General features: G+C 42.8%; 1 protein-coding gene and 1 long non-coding RNA gene across 3 annotated transcripts; one reads left to right on the forward strand and one right to left on the reverse strand.

Moving 5' to 3' along the window:
* Positions 1-1,512: 1,512 nt before the first annotated feature.
* Positions 1,513-2,841, reverse strand: LOC139434094 (uncharacterized). The gene is made up of 3 exons (XR_011643516.1): positions 2,668-2,841; positions 2,043-2,546; positions 1,513-1,605 (listed from the first exon to the last, which is right to left on the reverse strand). It is a non-coding gene; the product is annotated as an uncharacterized lncRNA (long non-coding RNA).
* Positions 2,842-13,704: 10,863 nt separating this feature from the next.
* Positions 13,705-16,621, forward strand: LOC117450050 (cytosolic sulfotransferase 3-like). Of its 2 annotated transcripts, none has more exons than XM_034088038.2 (7): positions 13,705-13,820; positions 14,330-14,446; positions 14,551-14,673; positions 15,066-15,166; positions 15,308-15,434; positions 15,817-15,933; positions 16,034-16,621. In XM_034088038.2, the coding sequence occupies exons 2-7, from the start codon at positions 14,356-14,358 to the stop codon at positions 16,144-16,146; spliced, it is 672 nt and encodes a 223-aa protein (XP_033943929.1). In that variant the 5' UTR covers positions 13,705-13,820; positions 14,330-14,355; the 3' UTR covers positions 16,147-16,621. The 2 variants fall into 2 exon arrangements, with proteins under 2 accessions (XP_033943929.1, XP_071059851.1); XM_071203750.1 differs by lacking the exon at positions 13,705-13,820 and adding an exon at positions 13,873-14,044.
* Positions 16,622-17,778: the final 1,157 nt, after the last annotated feature.

Below are 17,778 nucleotides of genomic sequence, written 5' to 3' on the forward strand. Positions count from 1 at the left end.
ATTTGATGAAATGAGAAAGGGCCATACACTCCCTGTCCAAGATATCAACACACACACACATACACTTCCTCTTTACCAAACGCACACACATGTCCTTTTCAAGGTTCTTTTTGGGGCCAATACAATGTTTGATACTAATATATCTGTGTACAATGTTTGATTGTTTGAGAAAGAATAGTTTGTGGGAAACCTTCCCTGGGAAATTAATAATTTGTGTGAAACCTTCCCTGGGAAATTAAAGGAGTAGAATCCAGTGGAAGATAAGAAGTGACTCTCCGCCCCAAAAAGGTCCATATATACTGTTGTTTATTCATGCCAAATGCCCCCTGTTTCTGACTGGCTGGTCCCGATACCTGTATCGCACAGCAGCAGAACTGGGAGTCCAGAGTACTCTGTAAAATTGTATTGTGTCTTTTTACCATTAAAATCAGATTATTGTTATAACTTTTATGCCGGTGTTTTGAACTCCTTCTCTTATTAATCTGACCAGGCTCATCTAACGGACGGCGCGGAGCAGAGCTGGGCTTTAAGCCACCACAACTGGGTCTGCTCCTACAACGGAAGTCCAAAAACGGTTATCGTCACGTGGTTCATGTAGACGAGGATTGTTCCCCGGAAGTTCATGGCGGGCAATGTGAATGCATTGATAACAGGAGATAGAACTACGATTTTTGGTAATCATTAGTGAATAAAGGTTTTGATTTGCAATTGTTATACAACAAATCGATATGTGTATGTATTTACATCAATATGTTTAAAAAATAAAATAGAATTTGCTAATATTAAGTAATAATATTAGGATTAGTGTGAACAACTAGTTTACATGTTAGGCTAACAGTGCCTTGGTTAAAGAGCCTGTTGCTGTTTATTTATAGCTTTGAATTCTTTAAAACCAATATTATCTTCTTAAACTTGTATGGTAGTCAGGAGCATCACTTTCTAATGTTTATTGATACAGTTAGAGGGAGGGGATCTAAAGTAATGCTTTAAAATTCAGATTAGATTCATTTCTACCATTTTCTTAAATTCATGGTAGTTTCAGTAATCCCATGGTAACTGAGGACACAAGTTATCTAAATGACTAATGTCATCTTTATGGCTTTCAGAAAGGACAGGAGACCGACAGGTGACTATCAAAGGACTAGCAGCAGCAGCAGCAGCAGCAGCAGCATGATGATGATGATGATGATGATGATGATGATGATGATGATTTTAAATGTGTTGTTTTAGGAACATCCATTGCAAATACATGGAGTTCAATAAACATTGAATAGCATATCATGCAGTTTGTCGGTGCCTTTTCCTCCGTGTTGTCCTGGTTTGCTGTGCTGCTTCCTAGTCGCCACCATGGTTTGCTGTGCTGCCTGGGGATGCTCCAATCGCTCAGAGTAAAACAGCAAAAAAATATGTGATGTAATTATATACAAACACTGCATTTGCACTTTTTCACCAAACGAAAACCACACCATTGGGAAAGCTTAATGTTTTGTTTAATAAAAAAAAACAGGGAAAGGCTTGAAAAACACAGAGTTGAGACTCAGGGTGCAGGGTGAGGGTCTCAGTGCAGGTATTCAGGCTCCATTGAATCCCCCTCTGGTTCTTGTGCTGAAAGAGGGAGTAACAGACAGGAGAAAGGGTTATACACACCTATATAGCACACCTGTTGGATGGGAAATTGCCTTGGGGAGATAAGGTGTGGTCTTTGTTCCCAACTGAAGTTATGGAACTTTATTATTTGTGAGTTTAACAAAGTATGACAAATGGCATCAGTAACAGATGTGATATGAATTTCTATAAAGTTGTCTCACATTCTTGGTCATATTTTATATACAGTATGTAATGAGTATAACATGTCCAGTAAGTATAAAGTGTTTCCTAATACTGTGTATTCAACCACTATGGAATATGTATGTGGGCAGACAAAACTGAGTTGTTCTGTGTGTGAAGTAACCTCAAGTCACTCCGCAGGCACATGTTGATGCAGACCAGTTTGTCAAGAGAAAAAAGGGCAAGACTAGGCTGAGAACAGAGGCTATACCCACCATCTTCGTGCATCGCCCTGTGGTCAAAAAGAGAAGGGCCCCTGCACCACGATTCACCCCGGGACCTGTATCTACAAAGCCCATAGCTCATGATCACAGCTGTAGGAGCCAATTAACTGTGGGTATAAAGGTAGGAACCTATGTGTGTTGGGGAGAGGTTCCGCCAGAAGGCCCATACAGTTTTTGAACACACACACAAGGAGCACACACGGAACACACACACAAGGAGCACACACGGAGAACACACACGGAGAACACACACAGAGAACACACACACAAACACAGGATTACAAGCAAAGCAAAGGTATTGTGTAAACAGTAATATCGTGTGGTGAATATGGAAAGAAGCAAGTAAATGGAAACCAGTAAAATGGAAATAAATGGACTGTTTCAAACTGGAAACTTTGTTTCTGACCTTTATTAGGCAGAAAACTTGTGTGCGTTAATTACACACACCAAGCGGATCCTCAGAGGCTTAAAGCGTTGGCTTAGCCTCTACAACAGCTATAGTGTGAACGGTGACACAGGTATAATAAGTATGAACTCTTAGTAACAAAAGTAATATTTCTTATTTTTAAGTGGTATAATATTTTAAATGTTCGAAAATGTACAGTCTTCTACTTACATTAGTCTCAAAGATTGAGGGAAGAAGGGAAGGGATCACTGCCCTCCACCTGCCAGCACCCAGCCAGAGGCAGTAGGGCCTGGCTCATTTCGTGGCATCTGCAGGCAGTGGCAAGTCCTTCCGGCATATGCCACAGAGGCCGCTACTCTGTGGTAGCTGTGGCAAGTACTTCCGGCATATGCCACAGGTGCCACAACTTGCCGAGGCATCTGCCGCTGCTCAACGGGAGTTGCCACAAGATGCCAGAGTAAGAGAACGTTTACGGTAGCTGCCACTCGCCTTCCGTGGCAAATGCAGCTATTTAAACCCGTATTTATCGTGTAAAATGTCGCTGTTTTGGCATGACTTTATCGAACTGATCTGTGCACAGGACTGATGATCTGTACACAGGGTTGGGTTGTAACGGAATACATGTAACGGCGTTACGTAATCAGAATACAAATACCAAGTAGCCTAACTGTATTCAGCTCGCGTTACATTTGAAAAACAACTAATCCGAATAGAGTTACTTTCGTAAACCTGAATTGAATACATTTTGGAATATTTATTGGAATTAATGGTGGAAAGGTTTCCTCACAAAATGTATCCTAATATTCATTACCGGCAGAACTGTGTGCACAGCGCAGCAGCATGTCTGTGAGGCCCGCCCCCGCACGCAGATGAGAGAGAGATCTCTTTTTAAATATTGAAAGTTAGAAACGGAGATGGTTCGATAAAACATGCAAGATAACGTTTATGTAGCATTTCTTTATTGTCGAAATGATGACATTTCATAACTGGATCAAATCAAAGTGAATGGCCTGCTGCTGCTGAAGGCATGGGGCAAATATAAGTCCTTTGCCTAATGGAAATATATCAAGGACCTCCTTCATACTCCTTCATACTAACCTTAGCATCTCACTAGCAGTGGCAACTGCAATCAGTTACAGCTGCCCTAAGTCTGTAGCCAAGTCTAATAACACCAGTGTACAAGTTGCTGTGTCAATACAGATATTTATTTGTTAATTATTTGTCTTTACTAGTCATATACCTGGTTTATCGTAGCAAGCAGTGGAAACTCCCCTCAAGAAGCGACAATTGCCAAGGGCATTGCAACCCTCACTCGCCAATATTTCATCATAAATATAGCACGTTTGTTTATTTTAGCAAACCATGCTTCAAGTAAAATTGAATAGAAATGATGAAAATCTTTTTGAAAAATAGAGATCGCACATCAGTCCTGTGTACAGATCAGTTCGATAAAGTCATGCCTAAACAGCGACATTTTACACGATAAATACGGGTTTAAATAGCTGCATTTTCCACGGAAGGTGAGTGGCAGCTACAGTAAACGTTCTCTTACTCTGGCATCTTGTGGCAACTCCCGTTGAGCAGCGGCAGATGCCTCTGCAAGTTGTGGCATCTGTGGCATATGCCGGAAGGACTTGCCACAGCTACCACAGAGTAGCGGCCTCTGTGGCATATGCCGGAAGGACTTGCCACTGCCTGCAGATGCCACGAAATGCGCTTGCTGTCTCTCGCCAGAGGAGCGCAAACAACAAAAACAAGCAAGGTGTCCCGTCATGTATCTGGAAGTTTGGGTTGGCAAAATGGAGTAAGAGAGGGACTTGAAAAACCTTGGTGGCTCTCTACTCATGTTGTTACAGTTGTCTTGGTTACAGCTCTCAAGTTTGATTTTTTTGCCATTTCCAAATCTTTAGAAAATATGAAATAAAAAATTGAAGTGAAATCAACCTCTTCTCTGGAGAAGAAACTTTGATTTCTCTGTCTTGTGAGTTTGCAGTCTTGCTCCTCCACCTGTAACATCACTGTCCTTCCACCTGCCATACAGTAGGTTACTAACAAGATTACTTATATAATACAGTGATATAATACATGTTTAGTATGCTTACTTATATAAAACAGTAGTATTAAACTTACCTTGTGTTTTCACTCTCACTTAAGTCCCTCTCCCTTTGCCATCAATCCAAAATCAGCTGAGCTGCAACATTATACAGACAGGTAATAATCAACATAATCACAAGGACACAATATGGCTCTGCTAAAAACACTGACTCTTACACGCACCAAAGTTATATTTATCTAATATTTAACTCCCTCCACCCCAGCATACAATCCCGTTTAGAAGCCCCTCTTCTCTAATTCAACAACGTTAAACGAAAGTGGGTCTCAGTGGGTCTCAAACGTTTTGATCACAATTTATGTAAACACATTTCCAAGGCACTCCTTTATAATTATTGGGATAAAACAGGTTTGAAATCATTCCAATGTATACAGGACAGTAAACCAGACATATCGTTTTAAACTGGAGAGATACAAAAATATGCATAAATAAAATAGTAAAATAAGATATGAATGAACAACAAACATAAAATACGTTACATGTATTTGTTATTGGCTATGGTAGGTTATTGTAATGCTCACATAGTTATTTAATTATTCAAATGTAAACCGATCTTTTTCATATGGGTGTTTATGTACCCCCTAGATCTAGTCTCTAGTAATTCTGCTTAAAGTGCACCAGATTGAAGCATTTTGCTTTAAAATGTTCAAACATTTCTTCCTGGTATGCCTGAGAAGGCAGATATGCTTGTTTTTCTCAACAAGAACTTAATAATTTTTTTACCCTGCCCCTCAAAGAATCGGAATTGAGAACCGTTAAGAACCGGAATCGAAAAGTAGAATAGGAATCGGAATCGTGGAACACTCATAACACTCCGTTCGATGTCTCACTATGGGAAATTGTAGCTCCCGTATTGCCAGACGAGCTTATCTCGAGAATCACCGATCAACCAGAATTTAACAGTTAGAGTCCCGACTCGACAAGGTGCCCAGCACTGCTCGGGCCACGCTTGGAGCGGAGACGTCTAGCCTGTAAAAGCGGACAAACGTGAGTGGCGAGGACCAGCTCGCCGCTGCACAGATGTCTTGGATGGAAACACCCTTGAACAAAGCCCAGGATGTAGCCAGGCCCCCGAGTCGAGTGAGCCCGCAGACCCGAAGGTGCTTGCAAATTCTGACTCGTATAGGCCAAAGCAATTGCCTCCACAATCCAGTGGGAGAGCCGTTGCTTAGTAACGGGCTTGCCCTTGTGAGGGTTAGCCCAGGACACGAAGAGTTGGTCATTAAGACGAAGCTCTTTTGATCTGTCCATATATGTGTGTAAAGCCCGGACTGGACACAACAGATCCTGCTGCTGCTCCCCGGAGAAAACCAGCTGCGGAGGAAATGCCTCAATGTCAATTGGGGTACACGAACCAACCACCTTTGGTGTAAAGGCAGGGTTGGGCTTCAACAACACTCTCGTTTGCCCTGGGGCGAACTGAGTGCATGAGGGATGTACAGACAGTGCATGAATATCGTTGACCCGCTAGGCGGATGCCAGGGCCAGTAACAGCACTGCCTTGAGTGACAGATGTTTCATGTCAGCTCCTTCCAGGGGTTCAAATGGGGTCATTCTGAGCCCATTTAAAACCACTGCCAGGTCCCATAAGGGCACCAGCGACCTGGAGACAGGGAGGAGCCTGCGAGCTCCCTTCATAAAATGGCAAACCAAAGGATGTGGGCTTGCCGTCTTACCCTCAAAGCCCACATGGCATGCAGCAATAGCAGCCAGGTACACCTTGATCATGGAGAAAGCTCTGTGTTTATCGATCAAGTCCTGTAGGAATGATAAAATCACCCCGACAGGACATTGAAAAGAGATGTGTCCTTCTTGAAGGCACCACTCCTCAAACACCCTCCACTTACAGTCGTAAAGAGACCTGGTGGAGGAAGCTCTCGCACTCTGAATAGTGTTTATCACCTTCTGAGGGAGTCCCACTGTATTCAGATTGTACCACTCACGGGTCAGGCCCATAGTGCCCCGCACTCTGGGCGTGGGTGAAGGATCGCCCCCCCCGCCTGAGACAATCTGTCTCTGCGTGGTGGGGGCTGCCATGGCTGCCCGCACAACAGCTGATATATCTCCGCCAGCCCGTACGTTGCGGGCTAGGGCGGAAACATCAGAGTAAGTGTGTGGAGTTGCTCCTTCACTCTGGCCAGAGTTGGGGGTAACAGAGTCAGGGGTGGGAACGCGTACAGAGGACCCGTAGGTCAATCGTGTACGAGTGCGTCCCCGCCTAACAGTGGGTTTAAATCGTGCATTAAAGAGAACAGCTGTCATTGAGCATTTTTTCTTTATGCGAACAGACTTAGCGCGGCTCCGCCGTAACGCACCCACAGCGGACTCACGATCCTTGGATATGGAGTCCAGTCTGCATAGAGTGGTGCACCTCTGGACAGTAGTTCTGTCCCGAGGTGCATCAATCCCGGTACCTGTGTCGCTCTCAGAGAGAGGAGACGTCTGCCGCTCCAAGGGATCAGTTTGTGTGCCAGTGTGTGTGACTGGAGACAACGCAACCTCCCTTGGCGGTTCATACATGATATTGTGTTGTCTGTCCTCACGAGGACATGGTGTCCTCTGAGAGAAGGCAGGAAGCGTTTTAGGGTGGGGACCACCGCTAAAAGCTCCGGGTGATTTACGTGCGCCCGTTGGAGGTCTCTGCTCTAGAGACCTCTCACCGGGCGACCTTCGTAAATACCCTATCAGCTTGTCTGACATGCGTCCGTGGTGACCACCTTCCGTGAAAGGACAGCACCCGTAGGCGCGTCCCGTACTAGAAAATTCAGGTGTAGTGCCACTACGCATTACATAATAACCAATACTCTCCGCACGCCGTGGCGCACAGGGTTTAGTTTTATTATGAGACCCATGTTGAGCGGGTGCTTTACGAGGACATTTGTCTGCGTAATCTGACTCTGCTCGGCGGGCATTATAGATAAAACCCTTCTTTCTAGGAGAGAGAGAACCTCTCTCTCCAGAATATGGGTTGACTCTCTCTGGGCTTGTGAAAACAGATAATGTGTAACTGTTTTGAGAAGCCCAGGCAGATGTCGTGAGTATCTCCTGCTGTATGCTCCTTAGAGCCAGCTGAGATGTCACGCTTACGGCTCCAGCCGGCACTGCGCATGCGCGTGACCGTGGTGCCTTCACAGCCCCAGCCGGTACTGCGCTACCAGCGGTTCCATGGGCGGTATGCGGAGCAGGCCGAGCCTCTCCATCCCGTCACAGTCTAGGGAGGAGGCACCCTGGATTGGGACCTTGTTGCTGAGACCGACACTTCATCCAACATTTCCGGGAAGACCGGGAGGAGTTGCCTCTTTTTGCCCGCTGCTTGGGGAAGGTGTTTCCCCTCGTAGCGGGACCTGGAGGTCTCCTTGGCCATTTCAGGCCACGGAACATTGAGTCTGACCGCAGCGCGTTTGCACACGGCCTGCAGGTCCATGCTCAGACCGGGCGAAGCTGGTGTGCTGTCGCCGGGGAGAGCAGCCCTCGCTCCAGGCTTTGCAGCCTGGGCCGATGACATGAAGGTGTCCTCTTCTTGTTCATCAGACTCGGACAGGAGGAACGCCAGGGCGTCCTCCTCATCGTCCTCCTCATAATCCAACTCGAGGACATCCTCCGCGGGTGAGACCATGGTGAGGTCTAACTGGGAGCCCCAGCTTGGTAAAGCGCGGGAATCCGTTCCCGCGTGTCTTGTCGTCACCGGGTCCCGGACTGCCAGGGCGCGGGATTCCGGTTCTGAGGCCATCGCCGATAATGAGCCCCAGACCGACACGGAGAGGGGTTCGCTCTCTGTGGCGGACGCCCCCGTGTCTTGACTGCCGGCCGGCGGGTCCATGGACATGGGGGGGTCCTGTTCCGACAGGCTAGCTTGTCTCGCTAGCCGTCGGTGGAGGCTCTTGACTGTGAAGCGGACACAATGTCCGCATGAGCCGGGGTTGTCGATAGCGCCTCGGGCGTGTTCCAGCCCGAGGCAGGACGAACAGACCTGGTGTGTGTCTGTGCCCAAGATCTTCAACCCGCAGCCGCAGAGTCGAGCCACCGAGTCCCTGACTCCTCTGGTGTGAGGGAGAGGGTATGCTCCTTTTTAATCCTTTTCCCCTCCATGGAGGAGAGAAAAGAAAAAACTTCCTCGCTACCGTGGTGTCGGTAGAGAGGGAGCGAGCTAGCAACAGGTGTGCTGCTAGCTTAAAAAAATCGGACCTACCTTACTTTCCGGGGAAGAGAAGGGCAAGGTCCATTTTAATACTAACTGGCGTTAGTACTACCGTCTTCCTGTGAAGCAGAAGGAGTAGCCGGTGAGCGCCCGTCGACCGAAATGGGTATTTGGGTTCAGTCTGTGGACAGTGAAGCTTGCCCGGCTACTGTAGAGATGTGCTCTGAAGCGAGAAGAGGTGTTTGAATGACGCATGCGTCGTGGCGCAGGCACTTATAGGGGGTGAATTCCCTGACGCTGACGTCAAGATCACCAGCCAATCAGGATTGGCGTAATGAGATTGATGCTTCTGTTTGCTCCGCGATGAGGCGCATCCCATAGTGAGACATCGAACGGAGTGTTATGAATGAGAACTGTCCGGTATCTCTCTTTCCCCAGTACTAATTTTCTCCTTTTTGATGTTGTTTAATTATTCCTCTTCTTTTTTTTGAAGGGGCCCTAATGTGCTAATTTCTTGTTAATATTGTTTACACAATAACCACTACAGGAAAGAAAAAACCCAAAACGAACCACCCTCAATGAGACACTAAATACAAATGATCCTGAAAATTAGCAAATTGTGTCCTTTTTAAGTAATTGTTGTATCATTCATAACACTCTCATTAATCACAATGTGGCCACCTGTCATCTCCACTAGTGACATTTAAATTAAAACGAACAGTGTTATTTATAGAGCTTCGTATACTACTGAGTTTGTATGTTATGTCTCTTAAATAAATGGAATGGAAACATGCAAACAGGGTTTTGCATTGAAGCAATTGGATGGAAAATATATGTTTTTTCTTAACAACAGAGCTGGAAATGGAAGCAATACAAATATTACTTTAATGTTACTATGTGTTGCTTGTGTTCTGATGCACTTCACAATGCATGACATGTTTTTTTACTAGCATCATCAATGATTTGCAAAAACAAAATGCATTTGTATTTGTAAATTCAAACATGAGAAATTGCTATATATGGTCGAAAATAGTAAAAAGCTACATTTTGAAGTCAATGTCATAATTATTTTATGCTGCAAGATAGATCTAATATTGTGTTTTTTAACAGGGTAATCTTTTGGGTGTGAGTGAATAAATGTATTTAATATAGAGATTCTATGAATTTGCAGTTATTTATGTTATGTATATAAACTGAAATATTGGTATGTTTTTGTATTTCATGCCATCTTAATAATAATAGATTTATTTATTTTTTCATACCACGATGTCTCTGAAGTACAGCGATCACAGAGACCAAATTGTAACTCAGATTGAAAACTCAACTGCCGTAAGTTTTACAACGGACATTTGGACCTCGGTGCGTATGGAGGCGCATATGGCTGTCACCTGTCATTTCATAACTCGGGAGTGGAAACTCTGTAACTTTGTTTTGGAAACCAAAGTAATGGAAGTGATGTAAACCATACGGGAGTAAACATTGCAGAACAGCTTGGAGAAGTGGCGGAATGTACGAAATGCCTCTATTCACATGAAATAAATCTTATGTACCCCTTGAGCACTAGGTAGATTAAACAGAAAACTATAGCATGTAGTTTAAACAAAACATTAATGTGGCTTTAACATGTACAAATGAAATATACTGAGTATATTAAAAGCCAAAATGAACATTAAAAAGCCATGTTGGTTAAACATAGGGTAAATGAATATACCTATATTAAAGGAAATATTCACATTAACATAACAATTTCATGTTTCTTTGACATAACATAGTTGTATCTTAACATAATGGAATAGTTTTGAGTACACATGTGTGATGTGTAGTGCCTATTTGTCAACAACAATAAAACTTCAAAAGGCCACTGAGGCACCAGAGGGGTATACTGCGAAGCAGGATTTTCACTTAGCCGGCTAAATTCAGGGAAAACTCGGGCTTTCCGGTCATCCGAAGCTGGTTCTCTTTTTAGCAGGCTAGATCTCCATGGTAACTTATGCTAAGCAGCTAACCTGGTCGGGACCAGGGGGGTATACTGCGAAGCAGGATTTTCGCTTAGCCGGCTAAATTCAGGGAAAACTCCGGCTTTCCGGTCATCCGAAGCTGGTTCTCTTTTTAGCAGGCTAGATCTCCATGGTAATATATGCTAAGCAGCTAACCTGGTCGGGACCAGGGGGGTATACTGCGAAGCAGGATTTTCGCTTAGCCGGCTAAATTCAGGGAAAACTCCGGCTTTCCGGTCCTACGAAGCTGGTTCTCTTTTTAGCAGGCTAGATCTCCATGGTAATATATGCTAAGCAGCTAACCTGGTCAGGACCAGGTTAGGTTGCAGGCTAAGAGCTCAACTCAGTGAAAGCACCGCCTGCTGACCAATCAGAGCTCAGTGTGCGGAGTTTAAAGCGATCAAGTCATATTACAGGAGAAAGGAAATACAGAAAAACTGCCGTCGCAGGAAAGACGGCCGGCAAAAATCACCGACTGTGTGAACGTGAACATTAATAGAATATCACCTCCCATCTTCAGAGCAATCTGACTATTATAACATTAGCGTTAAGAAAGCTTACTTAAATATCGGCCACAACATAAGTAACCGGATCAGAGTACATTAAGTACAGTCCGCGGCATATCACTTCATAATGTATCATATATCTCCTTATCTGAGTCAGCTGAGCCGTATCTGGCCGTGCAACACTCACAGGCTGCGGCCCCACGAGGACGAAAACGGCTAAACGCATAGGATTAACGCAAACGCAATCGCAAACGGCTTCCGTTTAGCTCCAACCGCTGGAGAAGCTGCAGTACATATGCAGGAGCCTCTACGTGGCGCTGTAACTTCCTCCACAAAAGCAGCGAAGAAGCATGGTTGTCATGGTTGCCCTTCTGTTTATTCTCCGCGGTGGGGGCCGAGGGCACCGGGCAGAGTTTTTCGCCAGTCAGCGTGTATTAAAGTTGAAATCTTCCGGACAAAATTATAAAAGTGCCGGTCAAAGGTCTTCTTTGTTATTTATTGAGCTTTAAAACAAATGAATAACGACTCTATATAATATAATGATAAAATACACGGAGCCTCTCTTTTTCCTCCCTCTCTTCGGACAGCGCCAGTGTCTGTCTCATGCAGCAGCTCATCCAGTAATCAGTGACCCGGCCGACTGTAAAAATAAACATATTTATAACTAGGGAGGGAGTTTGAGAGGTAATTCAAATAGCTAAGGGTGATGATCTGACTTGAAGTGTGTGTTTTGCTGCAGAGGGAGGAGCTGCAGGTGAGCAGAGCTGCGTGTCTCCGTCCTGTCAGATTAGACTTCACTCGCGAGAGAAAGATAAATAATCTGAATTCAGGGTGCAGTTTACTTTGACGTGGGGGTGAGCAGCAGAGGTGGGGAGAGGCGGGGCTATTGCCTCATCATTATTGCTGTAGATGTTGCACAAACAACTGTAGCATGGTCAATAGCGTCCGGAGCACGATAGCAACTCTGCGATCCGCCATTGTTGTTGTTGTTGGTGGCGAAACACTTCAGCACTGGCGCGGGGTAAGCGGAGGTGAGCAGAAGAGGTGGGGAGAGGCGGGGCTATTGCGCAATCACTATCAGTGATCTGAAAATGTCCGTATAGGGCGCACACACGGAGCTGTTTGACCCCCCAGAGAGTGGCGTATGCATTTCTATCCACCTTGGGACCCGTTGTCGTTTCCTCAGTCGTTTAGTGCCATATTCGGTCGTCCTCGTGTGGCCGAACGGTCTATATGACACTAAACAGTAACGCAAACGACCGAATTCGTCCTCGTGGGGCCGCAGCCACAGTGTCACATACTGTATGCAGAAGTATTATTTTAAGCAACACATTAAGTTGAGGAAACACTCGAGACAAATGTAATTGAAGTCAGATCGTGTTTTAGACGGGGCAGTGATATCATAAACCTGTTAATGTACGCATTCAAACACTTTTTCTTTTTCCAGCTGTATTCACCTTGCAGGTGCAGCTATGTGGCTTTTATCCTGGATAAAGTGTTTAAGTCATGGATGTTTAAAGTTTAACTTCTTCATTTTTGACTAGTATTAAAGTTCACTTTTCATTCAGGAAGTATGACGCTGCGCTGTCAGTACGCTTCTCCATGTGAACGCGCACCTAACTAGATAGGACACAGCTGGCTTGAGCGATCCACTTGATAACCCGCGTCGTAGTACAGTTTAGCGAGAGCGCGTATGTTTTGGATTAGGCCAACCGGCTAACTCAAACATATCCAGGTTAGGTTGAACCAGCTTCGTAGTATAGGCCCCAGGTATAGTGGATCTTACGCAGATCATGAGTTGGTAATGAGTCCATTGTCCAGACAAGGCATCAACGTTTTTGTGGTATTTATTAGCTTCACCTTGGCAAGAACAATACAGCAAAAGGTATTGAAATGTTTGCTGAACTCAGCCCTGATACTGATAAAAAACCAGAGACCTTCCCCGTGCCCACTGACTGCTGCTGTGCCCTGATTGACTTAAATAAACCCAGCTGTGTGCCCAAATTGACCCATCACCTTCAAAATAAAAGCATTTTAGCTGGAACACAACTTAACTTAAATAATATGGCTGTAAATTAACTAATTCTACAAAACAAAAAACTAACAAATAAATACATTAAATAAATGTGAAAAATACTGAATAGCTTCCACAACATGTTTTTAATATGTGCAACCGATGTCCATATTAAAATCATGTGAATCCAACAGCCTTTATTTCAGTGTATAGGTGGGAACTTATTTAGGGGCAAGACAGGGGGAATGTTAAACTCTTTGAGCCCCCTGGTAATGTATTTATATTTCCAACATTGACAGTGTTTGTTGTGCTTTGAATGGGAAACCTTGTATTTGTGTTTGAGAGTTTAAACACACCCCTGAATCAGGGCGTGGAAGTACAATCCTTAAAGGATTTAAAAGGTTGACTTTTATCTAAGGGAAAGGGGAGGGGCTAGAAGACCATGTATCTGGGACTCTGCCTCCAATGTAATGCTGTGTAGTGTGAGCAGAGACAGGAATGCAAAAAGGGAAAGGCTTCAGCAGGAGAAGAGAAAAGTTTCAGATATAGAGCGGAGTAACCAGCAGCATTCACCATGTCATTAGATCAGTACAAGGTATTTCTTCAAATTCATCTAAAGTCATTTTTATAAGAGCTATATTGTGGTTTACATTTAAATAAGGTTCATTTTCTTGTTTGACATGTAATGATGGGAAGAATGACAAATGCATGCAAAGGTTTCATGCATTCATTCACTTTTTAACACGACTTTCTGTGTTCAACAGCACTGGTGGGGTTTTTCTTTTCAAAAACTAGGTTTTAAAGCATCACATATTTTGCGTGAGTAACTACCTTTTAGTAGTAATGTTTTAAAGTCCAAGCAATTGAGAAAGTTATGTAACGAGAAGAGAGAGGAAGCAAAGTAAGAAGGAAAAAAATAAGTAGAAGAAAAAAAGGTCAGATATGCAGCAGAGTAACCAGCAGCATTTATATCAGAATCTGTCAGCACACTTTCGTAATTTTACGTTTCTCTATTTCTTTCTCTACTGTTTAATTACTATTATAAAATTACCAAATGAACTGTATGTTTTGATTATTTTTCTTTCTTTTTTACACATCGACCAGAACTGTTTGATTTCCATGGAGTTCCAATGGTCAACTATTTCACAGACAACTGGGAGAACATCCAAAACTTTCAGGCCAGGCCCGATGATATACTTATTGCAACATACCCCAAAGCAGGTCAGTGCTTGAACAGCCAGATGAAAGGCCCCATAACATGTGTGTGTATAAAGGTAATGAGTGGAGATTGTTTAGTTTACTCTGTCTCTCTGTGTGTATGTCAGGAACCACCTGGGCCTCCTACATTCTGGACCTGCTGTATTTTGGTCAGCAAGAGCGCCAGACATCCGTCCCAATCTATGACAGGGTGCCTTTCTTGGAGATCTTCTTCCCGCCTCATGTTTCAGGTTCAACAGACGATCAAATATACTTACCATTATTAACGAACATGAAAAACTCTAATTTAAAGTTGCATTGTATTTAGTGGCATTTGGTGGTGAAATTGCAGCTTGCAAACATCCCTTCAATAACTATTGGCTGACGCCACACATGAAGATTATAAAAAGCCAATGCTTTATAGACCAGCTCTAAGAGATTCAGAAGAAAAGTTATATTATGTATGTTCTTGAACTCCTTTGTTGACTTTTTAAACGTTATCATTGTATGTGCAAGGTTCAAATGCTTTGTATTAGTGTCACAAGACACAGAATGTACCTCACTGTAGCAATCGAGTAACCATTCGTTACTTAACAGAAGTTACAGCATCAGGGCTGGGTTCACTTCATCTTTCTTCATACAGGAAAAGATCAGGCGGACAACCTCCCCACATCTCCTCGACTCATCAAAACTCACTTTCCGGTCCAGTTTGTGCCTAAATCCTTTTGGGAACAAAACTGCAGGGTCAGTAGTTTGTGTAATTTTATTTTTTTTGCAACAAAGAGAAGCAGTAGAACAACAACAAACAACAACAGACATCTAAAAGTATATTATGCCTCATATATTATCGGTCTTATGATCTTTACGTTTTTCATGATTCTTCAGATGGTCTACGTTGCCCGCAATGCCAAAGACAACATGGTCTCTTATTTTCACTTTGACCGCATGAACCTAGCTCAGCCAGAGCCTGGAGATTGGAGCAACTTCTTCCAGAGATTCATGGAGGGAAAGAGTATGTATGAAATACAATAATAATAATAATAATAATAATAATAATAATAATAATAATAATAATAATAATAATAATAATAGGCTTGGATCAAATGCAAAGATTTCTACTGAAAGATACTGACATATTTGTATGTGCCCTTCTGTGGGATCGTGGTACGACCATGTGAACGACTGGTGGAAAAAGAAAGAGAGTTATCCAAAAATCCATTACATGTTCTATGAAGACATGATTGAGGTAATGTAGTTGTTATTAGGTGTTGCTATTCAGGCTACCTTTCTTCTCTAGCATAACAATGAGACGGTGAACTGACCACTGTGTTTACAGGATACTGGACGGGAAATAGACAAACTCTGCAGCTTTCTTGGGTTGTCTCCTTCTGCAGAGGACAAGATGAAGGTTACAGTGGGGGTGCAGTTTGACAATATGAAAAAGGACGACATGGCAAACTATTCTACGAGCCCAGATATGGATTTCAAGATTTCTCCTTTCATGAGAAAAGGTGAATTGATGAATAAATAACGACATGTATGTAATGAGAAAAACGAATCACATCTCCACTTTGAGCTAAAACACCTGATTTATTCTCCGTGGTTCTGCAGGCAAAGTTGGTGACTGGAAGAACCATTTCACTGTGGCCCAGAGTGAACAATTTGATGAAGACTACAAGAAAAAGATGAAGGATGCAACACTTCAGTTCCGCACTAAAGTTTGAACAGAACTGGACAGGCTGTGTATTTTTGGGGATCAATGACTGACTGGCATATGTCTTCTCTGTGAGACAATCAAAATATATGTACTCTTATAGTAGAACCGTATAATCGATGATTATTATACGTGAGGCTTTACAAATCTCCAGTTTTTGCCTCACATACAATATTATTGCACATGTTAAAGAAAGTAATTCTCAACCTAGTATGGAAGTTATTGTTCTCATCGGCCATCTGTCCTTTCTACAGAAGTGGGATAACTGTATTGCTTTGTATATGATATGTGTATATTTGTAATGAAACAGCAGCTCATTCATGTGGTTCATTTAGTTTTCGTCTTCTTCCGAGACGTTGAATAACTAAAAATGATCAATGATACGACAAATGATATTCTGATCTTGTTATTTTTGTTTAGTCATCGTGCTCCAACGGCTGCTGTTTGACTGATTGACATTTATTATAAATTGATTATGAAAATTGTGATTGTTACATGGACAGTTTTCTTCAGACAATTCTAGATTTATTTTTGTATTATTTGAACATTTATGTGACCAGCATTGACAATACAACAATGGTCCCTTATTTTCAAGATGAATGCATGACAAGCAGCTATCTCCAGTTAATAATGGATTTTGAGGAATTTAAATGAAGTGATACACAGATTTACACATCTACAATGCTTTCCTTCATTACTTTGGTTTCTGGTACAACCTTCTTAACGGCTGTTGAAAGTTTGTAGTTTGAGGGTGGGAACAACCTACAGTTGTGAAATTACTAAAGTCATTTTCCAAAACAGTGCTGTAGGTGGTAGTAGTGCACATTTTATATGTAGAGAGCATCCTGACTGGCTGCATCACGGCCATAAAAACAAGATTTTAACTTCTTCTTTTTATCTAGTTTACAAATTTAGAAAAAAACGTTTATATGTCCACTCAGGTCAGGTGGACAGTATGCGTTAAAGTTTGAATTAAAGACATGTACATTTGGAAAAAATGTTGTTTCATTTTAGTAGAGTATACAAATAAATGCCTTTAAAATAGGATTTAAACAGAACAGATCTTAATGTTTGCATTCTTATACCATTTTGTACAATAATTATAATGAATAAGTTCAAACCTGTTGAAATGTTACTGTTATTTTTACTGTCCCCAAAAGTGCGTCGGCAGCCTCCAGGAATGCTTCTTTCACAATTTCGCCATCTTTGAAAGACATGTGTTTCGCAAGAACGTGACTGACACGATAAGATGCTATGATAATACTAATAGCCTCTATTCTTGTTTTGCTCGATCTCAGTGCTGCATTTGATACTATCGACCATGATGTCCTATTGCAAAGACTAGAGCACTTAGTTGGCATACAGGGAACTGCTTTAGGCTGGTTTAGGTCCTATCTATCTGAACGCTCTCAGTTTGTACGTGTTAACGATGAATCTTCCACGCAAACCAAAGTTAGCCATGGAGTGCCACAGGGCTCAGTGCTCGGACCTATTTTGTTCACATTATATATGCTTCCGTTAGGCAATATTATAAGGAATCATTCTATAAACTTTCATTGTTATGCAGATGATACTCAACTATATTTATCAATCAAGCCTGATGAAATTAATCATCTAAATAAAATTCAAGACTGCCTCAAGG

This window comes from Pseudochaenichthys georgianus, chromosome 7 (assembly GCF_902827115.2).
Source record: "Pseudochaenichthys georgianus chromosome 7, fPseGeo1.2, whole genome shotgun sequence".
NCBI lineage: Eukaryota > Metazoa > Chordata > Actinopteri > Perciformes > Channichthyidae > Pseudochaenichthys > Pseudochaenichthys georgianus.